Source organism: Populus trichocarpa, chromosome 7, assembly GCF_000002775.5.
Source record: "Populus trichocarpa isolate Nisqually-1 chromosome 7, P.trichocarpa_v4.1, whole genome shotgun sequence".
Lineage (NCBI taxonomy): Eukaryota > Viridiplantae > Streptophyta > Magnoliopsida > Malpighiales > Salicaceae > Populus > Populus trichocarpa.
In genome coordinates this window covers 13,554,336-13,578,147 of record NC_037291.2, presented here as the reverse complement: position 1 = coordinate 13,578,147, position 23,812 = coordinate 13,554,336, and the positions used below count along the sequence as shown (strand labels likewise).

At 33.1% G+C, this 23,812-nt stretch overlaps 4 protein-coding genes and 1 long non-coding RNA gene across 6 annotated transcripts; 3 read left to right on the top strand and 2 right to left on the bottom strand.

Moving 5' to 3' along the window:
• The first annotated feature begins 1,202 nt into the window (after window positions 1-1,202).
• On the top strand, window positions 1,203-3,412 carry LOC7485029 (nicotinamidase 1). 2 transcript variants are annotated; one of them, XM_002309826.4, is made up of 5 exons: window positions 1,203-1,500; window positions 2,193-2,376; window positions 2,529-2,662; window positions 2,810-2,995; window positions 3,123-3,412. In XM_002309826.4, the coding sequence occupies exons 1-5, from the start codon at window positions 1,360-1,362 to the stop codon at window positions 3,213-3,215; spliced, it is 738 nt and encodes a 245-aa protein (XP_002309862.3). In that variant the 5' UTR covers window positions 1,203-1,359; the 3' UTR covers window positions 3,216-3,412. The 2 variants fall into 2 exon arrangements, with proteins under 2 accessions (XP_002309862.3, XP_024460897.2); XM_024605129.2 differs by lacking the exon at window positions 1,203-1,500 and adding an exon at window positions 1,521-2,085.
• A 991-nt stretch (window positions 3,413-4,403) lies between these two features.
• LOC112328166 (uncharacterized) lies at window positions 4,404-5,391 on the bottom strand. The gene is made up of 2 exons (XR_002982813.2): window positions 5,024-5,391; window positions 4,404-4,762 (listed from the first exon to the last, which is right to left on the bottom strand). It is a non-coding gene; the product is annotated as an uncharacterized LOC112328166 (long non-coding RNA).
• An 859-nt stretch (window positions 5,392-6,250) lies between these two features.
• Window positions 6,251-8,987, bottom strand: LOC7486066 (beta-ureidopropionase). Its single transcript, XM_002310449.4, has 6 exons — window positions 8,625-8,987; window positions 8,076-8,183; window positions 7,559-7,747; window positions 7,236-7,463; window positions 6,931-7,155; window positions 6,251-6,791 (listed from the first exon to the last, which is right to left on the bottom strand). The coding sequence occupies exons 1-6, from the start codon at window positions 8,760-8,762 to the stop codon at window positions 6,426-6,428; spliced, it is 1,254 nt and encodes a 417-aa protein (XP_002310485.3). The 5' UTR covers window positions 8,763-8,987; the 3' UTR covers window positions 6,251-6,425.
• Window positions 8,988-9,567: 580 nt separating this feature from the next.
• Window positions 9,568-11,719, top strand: LOC7486067 (uncharacterized). Its single transcript, XM_002309827.4, has 6 exons — window positions 9,568-9,881; window positions 9,959-10,054; window positions 10,268-10,308; window positions 10,403-10,520; window positions 10,622-10,702; window positions 11,375-11,719. The coding sequence occupies exons 1-6, from the start codon at window positions 9,687-9,689 to the stop codon at window positions 11,429-11,431; spliced, it is 588 nt and encodes a 195-aa protein (XP_002309863.1). The 5' UTR covers window positions 9,568-9,686; the 3' UTR covers window positions 11,432-11,719.
• Window positions 11,720-14,787: 3,068 nt separating this feature from the next.
• Window positions 14,788-17,845, top strand: LOC7485032 (isoflavone 2'-hydroxylase). The gene is made up of 2 exons (XM_002309829.4): window positions 14,788-17,011; window positions 17,107-17,845. Exons 1-2 carry the CDS (start codon window positions 16,085-16,087, stop codon window positions 17,713-17,715), a joined length of 1,536 nt encoding a protein of 511 aa, XP_002309865.3. The 5' UTR covers window positions 14,788-16,084; the 3' UTR covers window positions 17,716-17,845.
• The last annotated feature ends 5,967 nt before the right edge of the window (window positions 17,846-23,812 follow it).

Here is a 23,812-nt window from a genome sequence, read left to right as displayed (position 1 = left end):
GGAAAACACAAGATTAAATATTACAAAAAAAAAAAATAATACAGAAAAAATGGCGTAGTAAAAAAAATGAAAAGAATATCATATAAATAATTTAAAGATATTATAATCTATTTAAAAATATTATAATTAATCAAATGTAATTTATGTTTTTATTTATACATAGTTATGTGTTACAAATAAATAAATAAAAAAAGATTATTAAGAGTGTGTTTGTTTTTCCGTTCAAAAAATATTTTTTATTTTAAATTATTTTTATATGATTTTAGATCATCAAAATATATTAATATTAAAAATAAATTTTAAAAAATAAAAATTTATTTTAATATATGTATATTTTTAAAAATATAAAAAAAAACCATTTTTAACAATCCAAAACTGTACCTAAAAAGTTAGAATCATTATTATACAGTAATTCAAATTTTTTTTTATTAAAATTTAATATGTTTTGTATGTTTTAAATTTTTTTAATATAATAATATCAAAAATAATTTTTAAAAACATAAAAAAATATTATTAATATATATTTCAACATAAAAATTATTAAAAAAACAATTTCAAATACACTATCAAGACACTCTTGCGTAGTAGCGTTGAGGTTTGTAAATTGCTGGCAGGTGTGAGGGATTAAGGAAGAGATCCTCGCCTATCATAGTGGGTTGGCCCATTTGTTGTCTAACTATAGGCAGAGCCGCAGAGTTATTAATGTCCTAAAATTGTTTTGAATTTTTTTTAATTTTAAATTAATATATATTTTTAATTGTTTAAATGTGATAATATTAAAAATAAATTTTAAAAATAAATTAAAATATTATTTTAATACATTTCTAAATAAAAAATACTTTACAAAATAACAACTACTACAATACTAAATCAACTCTAAATATATTTTTCATCGATGGTAATTTACAGGTGAACATATAACTCAAGTTATATTTTCAATTAACTATATAAAAATTAATCTTTTCAGATGTGGTTGATTAATCCTTAACTTTGTTAAATTCCAGTCAAAACTGCGTTTGATGTTATTTTTTTAAAACATTATTTGTCTTTTTTAATTTTTTTTAAAACAACATTATTTTATATTAATTTAGATTAACCTACATAAATCTTGAACGGTTGGATTAGGGTCCAATAATTTTGCTGTGGGAGTGCTTGTTATGATATGATAAGATAAGATAAGACAGCTGATAATAATACATTGGGAAAAGAAATTCAGTTGGAAGGACATGCACGTTTTTGTTTATCTAAATCAATACCCTTTTGACTTGTCCCTTAATGATACTTTTGACTTGAAGTTCAAAGAAAGATTCATTCATTTCACTTCTGTTCTTGCTTTTGTGGCAGTGAAAAAAGAAAAAAATGGTGTCCCAAACTGTTGATCTTTTGAAAAATGAACTGCCTCTTGAGCAGGAGTCTGTGGTTTTGCCTGAAGATGTTGTGAATGGTCTTGTTCTTGTGGATATCATCAATGGTTTTTGCTCTGTTGGTGCTGGAAATCTGGTAACTGAATCTCTCTTTTCTTGACCATTAAATGTTCTCATGGCTCTATAATTAGGTGCCTTGTTTCTTTTTTCTTGCTGTGTGTGTTTAAACTAGACAAGTTATACATTAATCCCTCTCTTGCTGTAAGCCTACCAAGGGAAGCCAATATACTATGCCCTTATCCTATTTTTTCCCACTGAATAAATACCAATTTATAGCATTAATGACAGTTGGAAGTTGAAACTATACAATCAAATCAAGAAAGATGAGATTCATGTCATGGAATTTTGTTGGTTAGCATGCATGGATGTATCCTTTTTATCAGACCTTTTGTGTAATACGAGGGTTATGCCTGTGATTGTCCATAATATGGTCTGGACTCCATATATTTGTTCATGAACACCAAAAAAGATAAAATCCCTTGAATGTGGAATTCAGTTTCTGTGCTGGTAGTTGATAAAAACATGCTGTCTCAAAGCATGGATGTTTTGAAAAATGAGCTTCCTTTCGAGCAAGAGTCTGGTTTTGCTGGGGGATGATGTAGCTGGTCTTGCTCTTGTGGATGTCATCAATGGTTTTTGCAGTACTGGTGCTGGAAATCTGGTAGTTTAAACATTTTTCATCCTATCTACTCTACATGACTGTATATAACCAATAGCTATTTACTTTTTTTGCTCTTTCATGCTCAGTATTACATATCTGGTTTACAGGCTCCGAGAGAACCCAACATGCAGATTACAGGAATGATCAATGAATCAGCAAGGCTGGCCAGGTTGTTCTGTGACAAGAAACTGCCTGTTCTGGCATTCCTTGATTCTCATCAACCTAACAAGCCTGAGGAACCATACCCCCCTCATTGTATTGCTGGCACGGATGAATCCAAGCTGGTTCCTGGTATTTAGTTTCTCTTAATACGTTTTCTTTCCAATAATCAAGAATTAATTTCTACGAGTATCTGCTTTCCTCTAGATCCTTGGAAAAGAGGGAAATTGACAAGGTGATATAGATCTGAAGTTATGTATGCTGCCTTGTTCCATAAAATGCAGCACTGCAATGGATAGAGAATGAACCAAATGTCACAATCCGACGCAAAGATTGCTTTGATGGATTCTTGGGCTCAATTGAGGATGATGGCTCCAATGTTTTCGTAGATTGGGTGAAGAACAATCATATAAAAGCTGTAAGTCCACTACAAGTCATGATACTAGGTCACAAGTTCACTATAAAGCGAACCTGTGGCCATCATTCTTGCATGTTTTTAATCACAATGACACAAACAAAAGCTTAAAAAAGATCGTATGCAATTTATGTGATCTGTTGAATGCAGATATTGGTGGTGGGCATATGCACAGACATCTGTGTTCTGGATTTTGTCTGTTCAACAATATCTGCCAGAAACCGTGGATTTCTAGCCCCTCTGGAGGATGTAATAGTGTATTCTCGTGGCTGTGCTACCTTCGATGTTCCTCTTCATGTTGCAAGAAACACCAAAGGTGCCTTATCTCATCCCCAGGTAACGAGCATTTAGTTTCACCATCAAAGAGACTTGAACACTCCATTAATATAGAAGAAACCACCCACCAGTCCTCACTCTCAAATCTTTAGTTTTTTATTTTATTTTTTATGGTTTATCTTTGCAGGAGCTGATGCATCATGTGGGCCTTTACATGGCAAAGGAAAGGGGAGCCATAATAGCAAATGAGGTGTCACTGGTTACACCAAAGAAACCATGAATCCCATCACCTCACCTCTAGTTAGCAACAATGGAGGTGGTGTTCGGAGCCTGTACATTCTCATGTGATTAGCTATTAGCAGACCATGCCTGTATTTCTTCTGCACAATATAATAATGCATGTACCTAAAGACTTTTTCTGCTCCGGAACAGACACGTAAGCTCTTGAATAATAAATGGTGAAACTATTTTTTAAAAGTGTATTTTTACTTGAAAATTTATTAAAATTATTTTTAAAATTTTTTAATACCAGCTAATTAAAATAAAAAAAACATTAATTTAATTTAATTTTTTTTTTTAAAAAGCACCTTCAAAAAGAATGTAAAAACAGAAACACGCCTTTAATCTCTACTTCTCTACTTTGTTAAGAGGGCCAAGTCATAAACAATGTCCCAAACGCAATAATTTTCCTACCCTTCAGAATTCCATGCAAATTCAAGTTGCTACTCAACAGAGTTCTCCCTGATTTTCCAGGGGTTTCAGAATTCTTTACGAGAACACTATTAAAAGTTGGACCAAAAGCTGCTTAACTTGTAAGCAGCTAGGGCAAGCATATCCTTAAGCATGCATGAAATCGATTTCCAGATCTGCGGAAAAACCTGACACAACAGCTTTGTAACCAACCAAAATTCATTTACAAAATAACTGGTTGAAGTTGCATTTTTATTACTTTCTTATATGCAATATAGCACAGCACAAGGTTCCTGCAGAGTAATCATTTTCCCACAGATCATCCCAAATCAATAGCCACTATACTCCAGCATCTATCTCAGTGTATATGCAAAGTAGTAATAAAGAGCTATGTCATTGGATCAGCTCTATGAGAGCTGATCACTCGTACCAAGGGCTCACAATACATGCAGAAGCAACATGCTAGGCTGTAAGATCAAATCTGTAATCCAGCACTAAAATGAGAACAAACTTAAAGCTAACTGTGTATCTTATGGCAGATTTACTAAGACTTCATTAACCTATTTTAACAAGGAATAACATGCCCGGACAAATAAGGAGAAAGAATATACAAGCTCAAGTATAATGTACACGAGCATCTACTGTTGAAGCCTGAGGTGATTGAAGATCACCAAGAAGTGATGTTCAGGCCCACCTTTAATGTACTGCAAAAAAAGAAAAAGAGAGAGAGAGAGAGAGAGAGAGAGAGAGAGGATGAGAAAGAAAAGAAAAGAGAGATGTCATGGTGAACATTCTATTTAGAAAAAGAAAAACATGGAACATAGCTTGAGAAAAAACACATATCAGATGCAGCAACAACCAGCACCAGCATTATCTCGTAAGAAAGCTGCCTCCAGGTATTGCTCTTGTTCTAATGCTCTCTGAATCGGCCCCCCCAAGAAAACAAGAAGACTGGTTAACAGAAGAAATTTCAGCATTTTACTCCTTACGAAAACCAGAGTTACAAGTTAAATTACTCACATTCAGCAGCGACATCACTCTGCCAACAGTATCATTTGTTGCTGCAGCTGCAATTGCCACTTTAAGCCTAGCAGCATCTTCATTATCCTCTCTGTTTACAGCATTGCCTAATCGCAACTGCAAGGCAGGAGAGAATTTCTCAGCATTTAAAAGAAAAATCTTAATCTATATAAAGTTGCATTCCCTCCATCACAGTTTGCTCGCTAATCACACAAAACAGTAAGAACTACCGTCAGTTTATGTTTTTCGCTTGCCAAATCTTTTTATTTCCCATTTGGATCATAGAAATTTTAAAAAAGAATTGAAAAGGTCAAGTGTAAAGTTCTGATCTTTTCAAAAATCCAATGTTTCAACCTTTCTAATTTGAAGTACCAGTACCTTCTAATACATTCCAGGAAAATCAGAAGGCACCAGCATTTCCAGCAAGCACAGATTCCCCTAAATCCAACACACTGCACTTCCCAGTCTCAAAGATCCCTTCTTTTCACAATTGCCAACCACAATTCACACCAATAAAAACAACAGCACATGCACATATGCAATACAACAAGTCAATCAGATATCACTTTCAAAACCAAGTTGAACACAAAGTTTCTATTTTCCCAATTCAAAAAATAAACTATATAGCCTGAAAAAAGAGAGTAATGCTTTACTTCCTAATCCCAAATTTCCCATCTTCACACAGTTCTTAACCATAATTCTCAACCGAAAACACCAAAACATGCATGCACACTCACACAAGGTGATGGGATTAATTATAATTTTCACTTTAAGATAAATTAAAATGATTTTTTTAAATTTTAAATTTTTATTTATAATATTTTATTAAAAAATACTAAAAAAAAATTAAATTAATTTTTTTTCCAAGTAAAATATACTTTTAAAACTTATTTAAAAATATAAGTTACTATACTCTCGAACACTCATTTAAAAACTAAGGAAACTATTTGTAATTTTAGATTTATTTTCTTTAATTTTCTTCGCTAAATATATAAATATAGAGTTAAATAAAAAGTTATTAAACCTTTAATGTTATAGATTAACTTGAAAAATCAAAGACATAAAACATAATTTAGATTAAGTTTTTAATTAAATCTAACAAAATATTGACATAACTTTCAGTCCGATCGAGTTATTAATTTCTTAATTATTAATTAGCTTGGTTATATTCAATTGATTTGATAATATTGGATCAATCTTTTGTAAGAAAAAATTAAAATAAAATGCTGTTATTTTCATAAAATTAATTGAATTGACTCAACTATCCAAACCCCTGTCAGATCCGACAATCATGAGAGGTAGAACATGGGCATTAAACTAAGAAAAGGTCGATTGGTACAAAACCAACTCCTTTGAAAGGAGAGCTCAACGAATCAGTTCTTATTTATATTATAACGTTGATCAATACAAGGCACATGATATTTGACTATTGTTTAAACTTGATCATGATTCTTGTATTATTAGAAAGCATCCTTTCAGTCATTTGAAAGCACCAGTCAATAATTAAACGAATTTTTTTTTCATAATCCCAACTCATTTGATTGTCTATTCACAGCCATTTATGAGCAATCTCAGCCATTCATGCTGGTTCTTCTTCTCATCATCAGTCCCAAAAGGGTCTGTTCAACTTCTTTTATTGTCATTCAATCCTTAGTTCATCAACAGATAAAAGGTGTCTGAATATTTACAAACATGAATTCTTTATTTCAGAGGATGATTCAAGATACAATCCAGCGACAGCTTGTATTTTTCACAGATTGCAAGTTTCAACTCCTGAGAGTTACAGAGACTTCTTATGTAACAGGGGATCGGAGATGACTTGGGGCTCAAAGTCTGGCTTCAAGTAACGGGCAAGCATGTCAGCGTATAACTCATACCGAGCAGTCATCCGAAATCCCCACTTGTCTTTCAGCTGCCTACAGAGGTTTAGATCCATGTCTGAGATCAATAATCCATCCTTGTAACGTGAGAGGGAGGGTGTGCAAGAAGCATCTGGAGCTGAAAAATGACTAGACCCGTAGAAATGCCCAAAATCTGCATGTTGTGGCTTCCCATCGCCGGAAGTAAATGGATTAGGGAATGTCTCAGTTCCAACACGATTGATTGACCCAACAAAGTAGCTGTTAGCTATGGCAGCATTACGAGCCTGCAAAACCATCAGTAATATGTCAGTGACCAGTGATAAGCAACATGTTGACTTTTGGAAGTTCAATTTGTCCAACAATAACAAAAACTCGAACTATTGCACACATTCTAAGCATGAAACACAGCAAACTGGTATTAACCTCAATAGGCCACATTGGTTCGCTGAGTTCACCAACAGTTGCAGAAGGATTGAAAACAATCTCTGCACCATTCAGGCCAAATGCTAACCAATTCAATGGATGGTGCCTCCCATAACATATATTGACAGCAATCTTTCCATAAGCCGTCTCAAACACAGGATGCCCGGTATTTCCTTCCATGTAATACGTGCTTTCATTGAAATCACCGACTCTAGGTATATGGTTCTGTAAAATGCAAAATCATAATGTTTTGAAGAAGAACAGCAGGAACAACATAACACAGAAACAAATAGCATGAGAATTACCTTCCGATGCTTGCCAATTATGTTTCCACGGTTTCCAATTATAATAGCAGTGTTCCAGAGAGTCTCTCCATGATTAACATCTCTCTCTAGAATTGGATTTATAATGACCATGTTATATTTCCGCGCATATTCCTGAAGAAACTGTGTTGATTCCCCATCAACAGGCTCTGCAAATTCACACCACCTCTTCTCCCGGGTACAAAATGCAAATGGCATCATCCATGCTTCCTGGGTTATAATTATATGAGAAATAACATCATATTTTTCAGAATGCAATGGACAGTAATCATCAAAATCAGTTTAAACCTCATGTCTCAGCTTACCTGTAAGCATAATATGTTGACTCCTGAAGCACCTGCAGAATCAATGATTGGCTTCAATTTCTGAAAGATAGCTCTTTTTTGGTCCAATAAGGGGGCAGTTGTTGGAAGAGCTACAGAGTTCTGAATGAGACCCACCCTGACTACTCGAGGTTCTCGCACCAACTCCTTGTCAGCATCAAAGGAAAAGGCCTGAAAATTTTAATGATTCAAGTTTCAGAAAAATCAATAACCTAGCATCAAAGATTTAAAGGTCCCATCTTAGAATGGGAAGAAAACTTAAGTGACAGTTCAAGCATTGAACTGATCATCTGTCCCATCCAAACAAGTGAAGCCTAAACAAAGTGTTAGCTCCAAAATACCAGCACGACCATTTCTAGCACGTTGTTTAGGACCAAGAAATAAATCATCTGTTCTAACCATCTACGTAATGCCCATTTATATATATTGAACAGGGAACTTAATTCTTCAAAAAGATTCAACATTAACTGCTACAACAAAAGGTGGGACAAGCACCTACCTGGAGGTCAAAATCATGTTTCGAAGAGAGGGCTTTTGCAGATTCCGGGAGAGCAATAAGCTCGAGAGGTTTTCCACAATTCAGTCCAATAAGCAAGCGACTGACTTCCTGAAACATATGTATCAAACATCATAAGATTTCCAGTCAACCTTAATGATTCACAAGTTTCTTACAATTAGTCAGTAAATCAACATGGAATTCAAATGTAATCAAACCCTATAAAATCACAACATTAACAATCACACAAGTGACAGAACTCATCCCATCTCCAGCAAAAGAGGTAAATCCCCTACTATAGCCGTAAAGTTTCAATCTTTGCAGCTACAGACTCAGTTAAACAGAAAAATAAACAGTCCTACAAAACAACTAAATAAAATCAGTGAAAGATGAGAGATTTATCTGTCTAACCCATCAAAATTTTCTAATCCACCAAAGATATAACCACCCCAGATAGGCTAATCAGTAAACTAACCCATCAAAATTTGCTCAAGCTTCAATAAGAAAACACACACACACAAAAAAAAAAAAAACAGAGAAAGGAAAAGTTACCTTGTATAGATGAGGCTTGAGATTGACACTTAGAAGGTGGTGAAGGGACTCATACCCACAAATTGAACCATCTTTTGCACTTGAGCTCTCTTCCAAATTGCCATTTTGTGCTGCAATCTCTTCTTCAATATTGTCCATCTTGATGATGTTTTTCTTTGTGATTATGTGGCTGTGGAAATAGAGTTCTTACGGGCTACGACACATGCAATTATGCATGTATTTATGACTCAGACAGAGGAAATTGTGGATTGCTTTTGAATATTAAAGCCTTTGTTAGCTAAGGTTTGATTGGATTTTTGGAAGACTTGCATGTGGAAGGATTTGTCTGTTTCAAGAAATGATTTGGGTTGGTGAAGAAAGATGATCTGGTATTGGGACTTGGCAGTAGTGGTGAGCAAACCTCAAATAATCCCACAACTATAAATTAACTCCCAATATAGTATCTAGACTATCAATTTATTCAATTACGTCCTCGTACTATAAAAAAATAAAATAAAAAAGATCTTCTCCTCCTTTTGATAATAAATGTTACATTTTTGTCAAAAATATGTCATTTATACATGTAATTTAAATAAAAAAAATGTTTGGACAAGAGAATTTGTAAAGTGTTGGGTATGTGTAAAATATTTTTCTCTTATTTTTTTTTCCGTTTAAAATTAGAGAACATTCAACTTAAGATTTAAGAATAAGAAGGCATAAAGTATTTTAAGTTGGTGGCTGTATAAAAAAAATACTTTTTTTGATATTTGTTTTAAATCTTCGTTTTCTTTGGTTTTTTTCCCTCTAAATCCGGCCCAACATGCCATATGCTCTTCTGTGGATTTTAGCTTCGGCCCAAAATTAATCGGGCCACAAAAAGCCCATAAAATCCACCGTGAAAATTCCGCTGACACGTGTCAGTTACATCATTATCGAACCGACAGTGTCGGTCTGCCGCCACATTCCCTTCCTTTCTTGAACAACGGCCGAAAGATAAGAAGAGAATCCCGCTCGAGAACTAGAAGAAACAAAAAAAAATCGTATTTTTCTCCATCCACCTAGACACGTTTCGATTCAGCTTCAATGGCGAGAAACGAAGAGACAACTCCTTTGCCTCCGTCTCCTCGAGAATCATTAAGCTCATTACGAGCTCGATCTGGACCGGACCTCTTTTTAGTCGTTTGTAGGTGTTTCAGCGTTGTGACTGCACTCACCGCCATTCTTTGTATTGCCGTCAACCTTCTCTCCGCCATTCAATCCTTCAAAAACGGGTCTGATGTAAGACTATCTTTATATATGTATAGGGGAGCGAGTGTGTGAGGTGTTGATTGCTGACTGGTTGTTGTTTTGTGAAGGTTTTTGATGGAATATTCAGGTGTTATGCGGTGATTATTGCGGTTATTGTGGTGGTTGCCGAGACTGAGTGGGGATTTATCATCAAGTACTGGAAGGTCCCGTAATTGTTTTTTATTTTAATTTTAATTTTATATTTTGCTCGTGTGTTTAATCTGTGAAAATTGGAGTTTGGTGATGAATATTTTGACATTTTCACTTGTTTTAATTTATTGAATCGAATTGAATTAATTTATGTTTAATTAATTAATTTACTCTAATAAATTACCATGCTGGAATTTGTGAAAATGTTAATTGTTAATATTCTGCAGGTACTGGAGTATTGGGTTGGCAGGGGCATGCTGCAAATCTTGTAAGTCATTTGTTTCAACGAGGATGGAAAAATGTGCGTTACACAGGGTTGCGTAGAGTCTTACGGTTTAAGATGATGGTTTTTCTTTTTGCAGTGTTGCGGTAATGACGAGAGCTTTCCCCGACTATTCTTCAAAGCAGAAGCAGCTTGTTATTCTAGAAAATGTAGCAAGTTATTTGCTCCTTGGTTGTGGTGTAGTTTATGTTGTTTTGGTAAGATGATAGACGGATTCGGGGGGGCTTTGGTTTAAATTGAGTTTGGTGATTACAATAACTTACTTCTAAATCCAATGGTGTGTTGCTCTTGAATGTAGGGAATTCTGTGCATTGGGTGTCTCAAACGGGCTCAACAGAAGAAAAAAACTACGAGGGTGCAGGCTATCAAGGATCTGGAGGTGAGCTGTGTATTGCTGTAGCTCTTGAAATGATGATTGGTATTGAGTGTTTATATGAGGTTCCTGTTTTTCATTTTACTCCAAGCCTGTATGTGTATGTTACTCCTCCAAGTTATGCATTTAAGTTTTATCCGTGCCATCGCTTTTTGGAGGTCAAGGCATGTTATGAGATTTTAGCGACAAACAGGAACATGAGTTCTAAGATCCCTACAGGCATCTTTGTTTGTTTACAATGCGTGCAAGAAGAGAAATATATCATAGCTCATCTGAGCCATGAAATGGTAAGCCAACGTGAGGAAATGGATCCAAATTTTGTTGCGTTTCTAAAACTTGAACTGCTACAAGCAGTGAGCGCTTGTCACAATAATGCTGCAGAAAAGGTTTTGATATGCCCCAATCAAATCTGTAAGCAAACAGACTTCCATGATCAGTTATGTAAGTCGTCAGGATGTATTAAAATCAGACAAGGGTGAAAATGCAAGGCAATAAGATTCTCAATCTGATATACATGTGCTTGCACACAGTTTGTTTTTTCTGAGAGCATGCAGTTGGTTTTATTAGGCAAATGGTGTTCTTTTGCCGGTGATTTATTGATATCTGTCTATTGTTTTTACAAATATTGGTTGTTACTCAGATTTTCCTCTATTAACAAGCTTGGATTAACGATCACAGGAATTAGAGCAGCGGAGGGAGGAGCTTGAGCAATCACTTGTGGCAGACAGGTCTTGAAGCAATTTGTTTCAGTGTTGTAGTTCAGATAACCAAACACTAGGTGAATCTGATGTTTGTATGCTATAGTTGTCTCCAAATCTGATCCTGTTGTTGTTTTTAGAACTGGACATTCCACATGAGCTTATTTGTAAATTTTATAAAGTATGAGTGCAAAGCCATGTGTCTGATTCTTTTTTGTCGTCGTCGTCGTCTGGCGATAGTAATTTCCACTTTGATTTCCGTGTTGTTACTCGGAATGGCGTTTAATAGTACCAGTTGCAGCCTGCGAGCTTCTATGTTTGAGAATTTTTGTTATTCTTCATTTTGTTCTTTGGCAGATGCACACTTATCCAAAAAGTTTTAACATAATTGCATCCTTAAACTAGAATTTGCAGAGGTTTCTCTTCAACTATACTCCACGAACTTTATCAAAGGAACCATGTATCTCATGATTTTTCTAACTTGTTTGCACTGTTTACAAAAATAATCTACTCTTTAGAAGCCGGAAATTGGTAATTGATGGACTGCTACTTGATGATGGAGATCCGACGATGTTGAGCAGTGACTGCTAGCCATGGACAACAACAATGCCTTCTCTACATCTCTAGTGACATGCTGTTTGATCAAAGCAATTGCATATTCCACTAGCTCTGCATCACACGGCAACGTGAGATGTCCATTGCTAGGCAATCCAAACTCCTCTTCTGCCAGTTCAAGTAGCTCTCTCACAATTGCTTTGTTATGATAATCTAAAGGAAGCAAAAACCGTTTCTGATCTGCAGAGTACGCAACAAGGTGGCTCTTCAAGGTGGCTGGGCATGTTTACTTGCGTCCGACAACCAACCCAACAAGGTGGAGCATAGCAGTGGTTTCAAGTCTACATTCTGTCCTGTAGTTTAACAGCAGATATAAACAAAGAATGATGACTCATGACTGCAGGTCACGACAAACTCTGTAAACCACAAAAATGAATATCAATAAGCAGACATGAATATGACTGTTTTTTTTAAAAACTTTTTTATTTATTTTTAATTTTATCTTTAACAATAAATGCTTTTGTATTGGATATTATTATTTTTTTAATTGTTTTTTATAGGGTTATTGTGATCTCATAATTATTGATATGCAAATAATGTTTTTTTTTAACTACTGATATACCAATTAAAGTAGGATTAAAAAATTATGATAATGAGTTTTTGATTTTGGCTTTAATTTTGTAACAAAATAAGCAAGTTTGTTATTTCTGCTCTATATTATTGCCATGTGTTAGTGTTAGTATTGTCGGTGAAAGTAGTATTCAAAGTGATTCGACAAAGCAATCATTTTTATTGGGTGCATTTTTTATTACACATAGAGGAGGAGTAGTATATCCACTCTACTCAACTCCCATCACACTCTCTTGTAGATGCGCACTCTGCAACTACAGTACTTCTCTTCACTCTCAGCTGCATTCTCTTGGCAGCTACACTTCTCTTTACTCACAGCTGAACTCTCTTGGAAGCTACACTCACAGTTGTTGTCCAAGGCGGCATCGTATATGCTGCCGCCGCCTTGGCAGCTCTCACCCTCTCATTCTCTTTTCTCTCCTCACTTTCTCTTCGTTCTGCTGCTATATATCTTGTGCTGCTGTCTTGCCTCTATTTATAGGGTGTAATGGTTACAATGGCAGACCATTCCAGCTCACCCGACTTGGCTTCACATGCTTCTACTTTCGGCTGATGCTTCTGCCCATTTTCCTTTCACTTTCGGCTGCACCCATCATGCCCACTCACAGCTACTTTTTTCTTCTCTTCATCACACTTCACACCCTGCACATGTCACAATTAGCAAATGTCACACCCAACACCGTGAAATGCAGGGTACCAAGGCTTATACTGTTCCATTTCTTGGTGTTGATGGGACTAGGATAATGTGGTGTCTGTTTGCCATGAAGAAATCTGCTTGGAACCCAAAGGAATTAGCCTTTCAACTTCTTAAAGCTAAGCCAAGGATGATCATTCGTCACTCTCTAGCCAATGATATCCTTGTTTGGGTTCCAGCTAAAGATCCAGGACACAAGTTCATCACTCATCTGTCAATGCCTATCATGGATCAGTAAGGTACCGTGGCTTCATCATGTAATATGTTGTGTTATGTCCTCCACGATCCACTGCTTCAGTGATGTTATCTACTGTAATTAAGGTATGGCTTTAACATGTAAAATCCGGTATTATGTCCTCCACTCCACTGTTTATGATTAGCTAAGTAATTAAGGAGGTTGTGATAAGCTTATCTATTCCAGTTTGAAGTTGGTGTAGTACTGCTTGAATGATGTATATACTATTTGCGTATTTCAAGTTCAATAAATTTCGAGTGTTTCAATCGAGCTTCTTTAACTTATAAGCATGAAAACATTTTTTTTTTTTTTATGAGTATTAATATATTGGGTGTAAAAGATCCACTAGCTTTAGGTCTTGTGTATAGTTTATTAAGCATTTTTCATAGTAAAATCATTTCTCCCTCGAATTATAAATTTTCTAATAGTCTCACTATATGATACCTATAGGCCAGGTCTGGCTGAGTAAGATAATTTAGAGATTGATAATATTTAATTTAAAATAATTTTATAAGAAAATAGAAAAATAACTTTGTTTTGAAAAAAATTTATTTTTAAAAGTAAAACCAAGTTTACTGAATTGTAAATTGATTCGTCAAGTCAACCAGGTCAAACTATGTAAACTCTAGGTATTTTTTGTTTTTTGAAACTCAATCCTAGATCAAACTAATGCATTGAAAGACCCAAACTTTTATTTCAAATCCAAACCTAAATTGGCCCGAACCCACCTCAACTAACCTAGGTATTTAAAGAAAAAGTTGTTAAGAGCATTTTTTTTTCTCTGTTTTTTTTTTTTTGTGGTTGCCGTGACCCTTCCCTCTTGAATTTTTGGTTCAAGAAATGTGAAAGTAACAAGTGAGTGTTTTCCTTCATTGTTGTTTTTTATTTTTGGGTTGTTTATGGAATGATTAATGAAGAAGTTAGGGTTTTATATTGATTGATGACCTAATGAATTAAGGAAATTAATTGATGTTTTAGGGTGATTAGTTGGACTAAAACAAATTGATTTGATGTCTGAATTATAGGTTTGTTGAAGAACAATTTGTGTTTTTGAGAAATCTGTAGAATTGAAGATTGACAGGTCAGGATTCTGGAAATCCTGACTAATCGATCAACAGGTTGGTACGAACCAATTGACTAGTTCACATGTTGCTATCAACTGACCGGTTAGTCTAAACTGGCCGACCGATTGGTTTGTGTAGCGATTGATTAGTTGATTAATCCAGTCGATTGATTGATTTGACAATAGAGTTTTATTAAGTATATTGGATTCGATCAGTCTGAGTTATATTTCATTTGTTTATATAAGAAGTTGTAAACCTTTCAATAAGAGGTTTTCCACTCCTTATATAAACCTAAAAAGTAACATAGAAGTTAAAAAACTTTAAAATAAAAAAAAAAGCAATAAAAATCCTAAATAAATTAGGAAAAATAAAATTATCAATGAGAAAAATAAAAACACTATAAAGTAAGTTATTTTTGAAAAAAAAACTAAAATTTCTCTTTTTAAAAATCCTCAACATCATGAGTTTGAAAAATGAATTTGGTGTTATTATTAACCTCTCTGAGGTTAACAATCCTTAATAATTACTAATCTTTAATTTTGTTTTCTTTAAAGAATTAAACTCGTCTTTCTATTTCAATTATATAGTGAATGATTCTGATTTATACAATATTTATGATATAATGAGATTAATTTTCGATTATACGATGGTCTAAAAGGATTGACATAAAGGGAATGGAAGTCCAAAAATTATTGTTATTTGTGTTATACCTTTGGCAGATAATTGGAAACTTAATTAAAAACACCTTTGAATAATTAAACAAGGAATTTGATAAGAAAAATAATAAAAAAAGTCAATAGATCAATAAACAATGATTTTTTTCTTAAGAAAATATAAATTAGCGATCACACATTAATTATTAGAGCAGAGATTTAAACAAATGCAAATTAAGAGCTCATCTTGTTAACAAAATGATTAATTAAGCAAAACGTTTATGTAAACTATTTATTTATTTATTTATTCACTTAATCACCTGCTGGTACTGCTTCTTCATCAATAAACAATGTTGTTTTGACAATATAGAATATAGACGGTTATTTTTTAAAGAACTTTTCGTGCTAAAATGTATTAAAATGATATTTTTTTTTATTTTTTAAAAATTATTTTTGAGATCAACACATTCAAAACATATAAAAAAATATTTTTTTACAAAAAAAAATTAAATTTTTTAGAATTTACACATCGTTCCCAAATATTTTCTGGAATTGAAAACAAATTAAGAAGTGATTTGTGGTTTGTATTTTAAAGTATTTTTTTATTTTAAAATAATTTTTTTTTGATATTATTAAATTATTTTAATATATTTTTAAATAAAAAAATATTTTAAAAAATAACTAATATAATATAATATAATAATTGGAATATTTTTTAAGGCAACTCTTGCAGAGAATCTGGCTGCTTCTGAATTCTTCAGTCAAGTTTGGCTTGTTAACAGCTGACGTTGATTGCTCTAAATTAATTCCCTAGCTTACCCTCTGAAGAAGAGAGGGTATTGGGCACTATTATATATATATGGACGCAAGATTAGTGCAGAAACAGATTATCACAACCAAGGAGATGGAAGACACCATGATGTTCTTAATTCTCACCATTTCCTTCGTTGTTATTGCTCTCAGTTTCTTGTTGCAGACAAGAAAGCAATACAAGAATCTACCTCCAGGCCCGTTTGCTCTTCCGATCATTGGTCATCTCCATCTCATGAAACAACCTATCTACCAAACCATCCACAACCTCTCACAAAGATTTGGCCCGATCATGTCGCTTCGATTCGGTTCCCGCTTCGTGATCATTGTAAACTCACCCGAAGCTGTTGAAGAATGCTTTACTAAGAATGATGTGATTTTGGCCAATCGTCCCCCGTTTTGCCACGGCAAGTACTTGAACTACAACTTCACCACCATGGGAGCAGCCAACTATGGTGATCATTGGCGCAGCCTTCGCCGCATAGGCAATAATGAGATCTTCTCACCGAAACGTCTCAATGGGTTTCAAGAACTTCGTAAGAAGGAGGTCACGAATCTCATGAAGAGGGTTTCTCGTGTATCTGGTGAAAATGCAGGGAAGGTGGAGCTAAGGTCCATGATTTTGGACCTGACGTTTAACATAGTAATGACGATGCTTGCCGGAAAGCGGTATTATGGTGAAGACGTGAGTGAGCTCGAGGAGGCGCTGCAATTTAGGGACATGATGAATCAGTATGGTGAGTTTGCTAAGGAGACACATCTAGGGGACTTGTTTCCCATTCTGAGCAATATTGATTATAACGGGTTTGTTAAGAGAATGAAAACCCTTAGCAAGAACATGGATCTGTTCTTGCAAAGACTGATTGATGAGCATCGCGCTGACCGGGATCGGAACACCATGGTTAGCCACTTGCTGACTTTGCAGGAAGCACAACCCCAGTCCTATACGGATTCAATAATCAAAGGCCTAATTATGGTTAGTTTCAGTTCTGACTTTAATGTTATTCACCAAAATCATAAATTCCTATCCATTTCATTTTTAAATTTCTAATTATGAACTGTTCTTCGCAGATAATGGCAGTCGCCGGAACCAGGACTTCAGCTGCGTCATTGGAATGGGCAATTTGCAATCTGCTCAACAATCGACATGTATTGAAGAAGGCGAAAGAAGAATTAGACACCCAACTTGGAAAAGACCACTTGATTGAAGAACCAGACATCTCAAAACTACACTACCTTCAAGGTATCATTTCCGAGAACTTGAGACTGTATCCGGTGGCCGCCATGCTAGTACCACATGTGGCATCCGAGCATTGTACCATTGGAGGATACGATGTACCACCTGGTACAATGGTGTTTGCAAATGCATGGTCTATTCAGAGAGACCCTAAGGTTTGGGATGACGCATTAAGTTTCAAGCCCGAGAGGTTCCTGAACGGAAAAACTGAAGCATACAAGCTAATGCCGTTTGGATTAGGAAGGAGATCTTGCCCCGGGGAGGGCCTCGCTTACAGGTTAATGACCTTGACTTTGGGCTCATTGATTCAGTGCTTCGAATGGGATACGGTTGACGGTAAGGAAATTAACGTAGATGAGAAGGTTGCGACCCTCATGTCCAGAGTTCAGCCATTGGAGGTTGTGATGAAAGCTAGACCAGACCTAGACGACATTCTCGCCTGAGCTACCAAGGAAGTGAAAGGAATCAATGCGTTCAGTTCTCTGTTCTTTTCGTTTTTGTAATTACGTTTATCAAATAAAGACTGTACTACGAGGAATTAAGTTAATGTATTACGTTAAGCTTTGCTCCCAACTTCCAATTCGGAGTTTAGAGTTATTTAGTGTGTACTTTTTGTTTGAAATATAATATTTTTTTTAATTTTTAATATTAAATCATTAAAATTATATATAAAAAAATCAATTTAGTGTTTTTTTAAATTAAATATATTTTAAAAAAACATTTTAAAATAAAAGCCACCAAACTTTCAAACAGTCCAGGAAAGAACAAGTCAATTCTCCTTTTCTAAATTCTAACAAATAAAATATGAGGTAATGATACACACACTTGAAGTGCAAATTTCTATTTGAGTATAGCCCAGAAAGAAACACAATTTAATTAGTTTAAAAATATGAATCAGCTTCTATATATTTGTACAGAATAGAAGTTAAAAAATCAAAATATTTAAGGTTTTTATCTAGTTGAAAATGAGTCCAAATCTCATTTATTAGGACAATAACATCCAATATTCGGTATTTGAATGGAACTTTAGTTTCCCACATCCCTTTAATTATATTATTTTTATTAGGAGGTAATTATTTGCGGTTCGGTTCGGTTTTTACTTATAAAAAACAACCAAATTGAAATTTTATAAAATAAAATAAAAAAACCAAAACCGGTTCAAACTGACTGGTTTCAGTTCAGTTTGGTTTTTTATATTAAAAACCAAAACCCAACCAACCAATTTCAGTTTGGTTCGGTTCGATTATTTTATATTAAAAACAAAAAAGTTATATTGTTTTTTTGGGTTTTTTTTTTTACTTTTCTAATGGGTTTAGTTTCGGTTTAGTTCAGTTTTTTTCGGTTTGATTTATTTTTCCAGTTTAATTTGGTTTTTCAGTTCCAGGCTTACGAAACCGAAACCCAACCAAACCGAATATTTTTTTTAAATATTATAATCCATTTAATTGGTTTTTTTCATGGTTCGGTTTCTTCAGTTTTTTTTTTTTCTCGATTTAATCAATTTTTTTATTTTTTTTTAATAACCCCTAATTCTTGTAGGACAATATTGTATTAAAATTGGCAATTTTTTAAACCTCATCTCATAAATTTACCCTTTAAAATTAATGAGCTATTTTATACATCATTTTTAATTTATAAAAAAAAAAGAAAAAAGAAACTGAGCCGAGTGGTCTCTGATTTACAGCTTTCTTGTGATCTCTGGTCATAATTAGGCAGAAATAGACTAACACTGCCATGACATCCTTGAGTTATTTTTTTTTTCTGGCGTTGTTCTTCACTTGCCGGTCTTGACCCGCCAGATATACTGAGAAATTAAGAACAATTCCACACTCTGAATGTTGACGACCGATGGCACCAAGCGTACGATTTGGGGCGAAAGAAACTCATGGGAATATGTTTCCCACAAAGTCTAAAAATACATAGTATTCCTGCGAGTTTCGATTGGAGTTTTTAATTTTTAAATTGTTTTGATATATTAATATTAAAAATAAAATTTAAAAAAATAAATAAAATTGTTTTAATATATTTCTAGAAAACAACACGGAGGAGGACCCCCGACACCCCTGCGTCATCGCGATATTCTTCAGGTGGCGGTCAAGATAGGCCACTGCAATGGCAAACCGATATTTTTTTTTGTTTTTTGTCTTTAGTTGTTTTGATTAAACATACATATAGAATAATAATAATAACTCATAATAATTTATTAATTAAATAATGTCCCCTTTAATTAATAAATTTTCATGGTTCCAAGGGTATAGGCTGAATTGTAAATCCATTTGATTAATTAACAAAACAAATAAATTAAAGTTAAAAAGATATACAATGAATTAAAATTAAAAAAATGTTTTCTTGATAAAAAATACTTATAATAATTTCATGGTTTAGATTAAAATGGGTATAGGCTGAATTGTAAATCCATTTGATTAATTAACAAAACAAATAAATTAAAGTTAAAAAGATATACAATGAATTAAAATTAAAAAAATGTTTTCTTGATAAAAAATACTTATAATAATTTCATGGTTTAGATTAAAATATATATAATGAAAAATCATATTAGCTGATTTGAGTGCTTTATAAAACATATTTCACACTCTGAATTTAAAGTATATTTAAAGATGAAATATATTTTTAATATCAAAAGCAAACTTTCAAATTTAGAATTATATTGTTAGTTTAATATTTTATTTTAAAAAAAATCATTTTCACCCCCTTTATTTTAATAAATTTGTAAGATTTAGAAATTCAAAACTCTTGCATGAATATGATTTCTTTGATTTTCTAAGATTATTTTATTCTTTTTGTGAGATAATTGAGTGAAAGAAATAATAAAGTGAGCATTGAGAAAATCATGAGAGGAGAGAAAATTGGGGTATAAAAAATTGAGAAAAGAAAACGAGAGCAAAAAATAAGAAAAAGAAAAAATAAATGTGAATTAATTAGATATTCAAAACTTGCTTTCAAGCATACTATTTTTTTTATGATCTTTGTTGACCTAATCAAGTTCATTTTGGAGTAGACTTTTCAATTTGGGCTAAAATTCAGCATAAGATAATGACTGGTTTCTTGCAGTTGAATAATTTTCAATGTAGAAATATGAAATGTGGAGGGCAACGTGTCAATTTTAAAATCAACTATATATTATTTATTATTATTATTTTTATGGTATGGTATTTTTAGGTCAGCTTGTGTGTTAGCCGACACTAAATCACATCCTCCCAAAACAGTTTTATGTATTACAAAAAACATAATATATTCTCTAATGGTTGAATCTAAAACCAACCCTTTAAAATCAATTCTATATAAAAATACACGATTTCGGTCATAAAATTTTTTATGATCTTTTCTCATGACTTTACCAAATGAATTATATATGCATAAGAGAGACACCGTTTGGGAACGCAGTTAAAATTTTTTTTTTGTGTGTTTTGGATCGTTTTGATGCACTGATCTCAAAAATAATTTTAAAAAAAATCATTTTGATGCATTTCGGTATGAAAAAACACTTTGAAAAGCAACTATAACCACACTCTCAAAAACTTAATACTATCATGACATATTTGAGAAGCTAATAATCAAGGGTTAAATATTGAACCTATAAATAAATAGACTTGTTTGTCCATAATAGTGACTTGGTAATTATTACTATATATATCTTCATTTTTTTTAAAACTAACACATAACATTTTTTTTTGGAAAACTAGCACAACAATTTTTTTTTAAATAAAATAGCATAGATACATAGATTGTGTTGTTACTAGTAGCACAATCTAATGAGTTGAACAATAAGTGTTGAACCAAAACAATAAGTGTTGAACCAATTGGTGTCCAGGATGTACCTTATATTATATGTAACTCATCATTTATCACATATTGATGAGAAAAGAAACAAATATGTACCATTTTATTATGCCTCTATAATTTAGGCTCTTACTCCATATGTCTACACCTATCAATACGATCTCATAGCGGTGTGATGAAGTGGTGCATAATCTCGTTGTACCACTTCATGTACACATCAACTAAAATAATAGGATGCACCCATCAATGATTTATGTCCTCCATGTATGACACTACTAGATATAATGTTAATGTATTACCGTCTAATTATCATCATTTTAATATGATGACTTATCAAATATAGCTTATTATTAGTGTTAATATTATGTGGAATATGTTATTACAACTTCAATTGTCGCATAATGTGATTATGGTAATGCAAACTTAGCCATTTTAAAAAATATAAGGGTGACCACTGATGTTCATTTGTCCTTATCCATTTTACAAATCTTAGGATGAGAACACATGGGAGCTCATTCTTAGTGCAAGATATTTACTCAACCTATTAAAATATCAAATTAATATACCTTTTTTATAAATAATTTGAAAAGAAATAATATAATAAAAAATAAATATGAATTTTTAAAACTTTTACCTGATGAGTCTATTGTCTATCCAACTCATTGTGGTAAAACAATAAGACATGAGTTAGATTATCCTTAAACATCCTAGTCTAACACACCTGACATTACAAACCACAAAGTTATTACAACTTTTCAACTATTATAATTTATATGCTAATGAAAAATTGCTTAAGAATATCTATTACCTAGCTCTTAATAGGAGTGATAACCTTAAATTTCATTGATCATCTATTTGCCCCTCACTTAAAGATGCCCGATATACTATAATTGGATATAATAATATTCAAACTATTAGTAAAACACTCAAATGTATTGTCGTTATGTAAATGATATATGATAAATCAAAACACTTTGTTCTAATTATTATATATATAAAGGCAGCAAACAACCCCCTGCTTATTTTAAGCTTATCATGCATCCATGACATAATTGGTGGTATAGATTAACAATAATTGTATACCCTTAACTATATTCTAGAATATCATTGAACTTCTCTAGCAGTGGTATATATATACATAACTTGCACTGCATTCTCAATCATACTTATGAATAAGATACTGCTAATCATGTGCATAATGTATGCTCTAACATACCCACACAACATCTTCTCACTTGCATCATTAGAAGGTGGGCCCAAAAACATTTACTTAAGTAACTTCAACTTGATGGCATTCTCATTCACAACATTAGTGAGGATATATGTCTCAATAAGCACCAATATAGATCCTCACTTTCTCTTAATCCCTCGCTAGTTACAAGCCATCCATCAAAAGGCAGGATAAGAATAACAACTTCTTAGAATGCATGTGTCATCTCATATACACAAAGATAAAACGTGCTCATATGTTTATCTCTCAATCAATACACCGACAAACTACAATCCAGTTTGATGTGTTAAAAGCAAGTGATGTAATATAAACCTACTTAAACAACATATGACGCCATATATGGATTAAGACCCATCAATCTATGGTGTAGACAATATATCTTATCAATGGCCTGAAAATTAAGCAAATAAGATAAATACTAGTATGATTATGATATTGTGAACATGTTTGAATATAATAAAAGGTATACTTACATGTAACACCCATATGTCCTCTAATTTATGATGGTTCTATAAGTGCAGAATCAACGTATTACTATATAGGACCAGTGACAAAACTGCTCTCCTCAACATGTTGACCATGGTATCCACTCTATCAATGGATTTTTAGTGAACTTGAAACACCACCTCTTATATATGGTATCATCTCAACGTGAACTTGTAAATTTGTCCCACTCAGTTGTAAATATTCAAATAATAGAATATAGTATAATAATAAATAACATTAATATATAATAATAACAAATAACATTAATGGACATCATGTTGACATATTTTGTCCAATTTAGCAAGTTTGTTTATTGTGCCCTCTTTCACGACGTATGTTGCATTTATTTCGGGTATGCCACTCTCTTGCATCCATTTTGTTATGTAACCGAGTAGATATCTTTTAACCCTAAATAGCTTTTTATCTTGAGGGTTTTGGTTATATTCAAGGCTCAATATATTCATTCTATAATGGTTCGTCAGGTAAGGGATGGAATAAAAGAGCACATGAGTTTTGATACATGTCAAAACTATAGAATAGGTCAATAAATCGAGAATAGTTAACTCGTTGTGTTGCACAACATGCAAGAATGTGTGAACATGATTGATGTAACATTTTCCATTTACCACACGTGAAACTTCCTTCTTGTATGTTAAAAACTGATGTTAAAAATAATTTTGACACAATTATAATAATGTTTGATATGCTGACGTGAAAGAAATAAGTAACAATCCTTTTCTAATCTGAATCTAGAATCCTAAGAAATTGATGCCCGAATAAGTTGAAAATTTATAATTGGTGTATTCCTACCTCAGATAACCAAAATATAAAATTTAAGTCAATTCTGAGGTGTTCTGATAGGCTGATATGAAACAGAAATAATCAGACGAGATTTAACCTAACTAATGTTTTTGGTGTGTAATTATATTTTTTTTTACTCTAAGAAGAACAATAATAATGAAATTGTTTTTGGTACGTGTCAAAACTGTAGAATAGGTCAATAAATTGGGTATAATCAACTC

Bases quoted from the DNA above. Each gene is read 5' to 3' on its own strand.
- LOC7486067 (XM_002309827.4), top strand. From the start codon at position 9,687: ATGGCGAGAAACGAAGAGACAACTCCTTTGCCTCCGTCTCCTCGAGAA. The intron at 9,882-9,958 runs GTAAGACTATCT...TGTTTTGTGAAG, and splicing joins CCTTCAAAAACGGGTCTGAT to GTTTTTGATGGAATATTCAG. The intron at 10,309-10,402 runs GTAAGTCATTTG...TTCTTTTTGCAG, and splicing joins AGGGGCATGCTGCAAATCTT to TGTTGCGGTAATGACGAGAG.
- LOC7486066 (XM_002310449.4), bottom strand. From the start codon at position 8,762: ATGGACAATATTGAAGAAGAGATTGCAGCACAAAATGGCAATTTGGAA. The intron at 7,748-8,075 runs GTAGGTGCTTGT...TAAAATTTTCAG, and splicing joins AACATGATTTTGACCTCCAG to GCCTTTTCCTTTGATGCTGA. The intron at 7,156-7,235 runs GTAATTCTCATG...TGCATTTTACAG, and splicing joins TAATTGGCAAGCATCGGAAG to AACCATATACCTAGAGTCGG.
- LOC7485029 (XM_002309826.4), top strand. From the start codon at position 1,360: ATGGTGTCCCAAACTGTTGATCTTTTGAAAAATGAACTGCCTCTTGAG. The intron at 2,377-2,528 runs GTATTTAGTTTC...CATAAAATGCAG, and splicing joins TGAATCCAAGCTGGTTCCTG to CACTGCAATGGATAGAGAAT. The intron at 2,996-3,122 runs GTAACGAGCATT...TTATCTTTGCAG, and splicing joins GTGCCTTATCTCATCCCCAG to GAGCTGATGCATCATGTGGG.
- LOC7485032 (XM_002309829.4), top strand. From the start codon at position 16,085: ATGGACGCAAGATTAGTGCAGAAACAGATTATCACAACCAAGGAGATG. The intron at 17,012-17,106 runs GTTAGTTTCAGT...TGTTCTTCGCAG, and splicing joins TAATCAAAGGCCTAATTATG to ATAATGGCAGTCGCCGGAAC.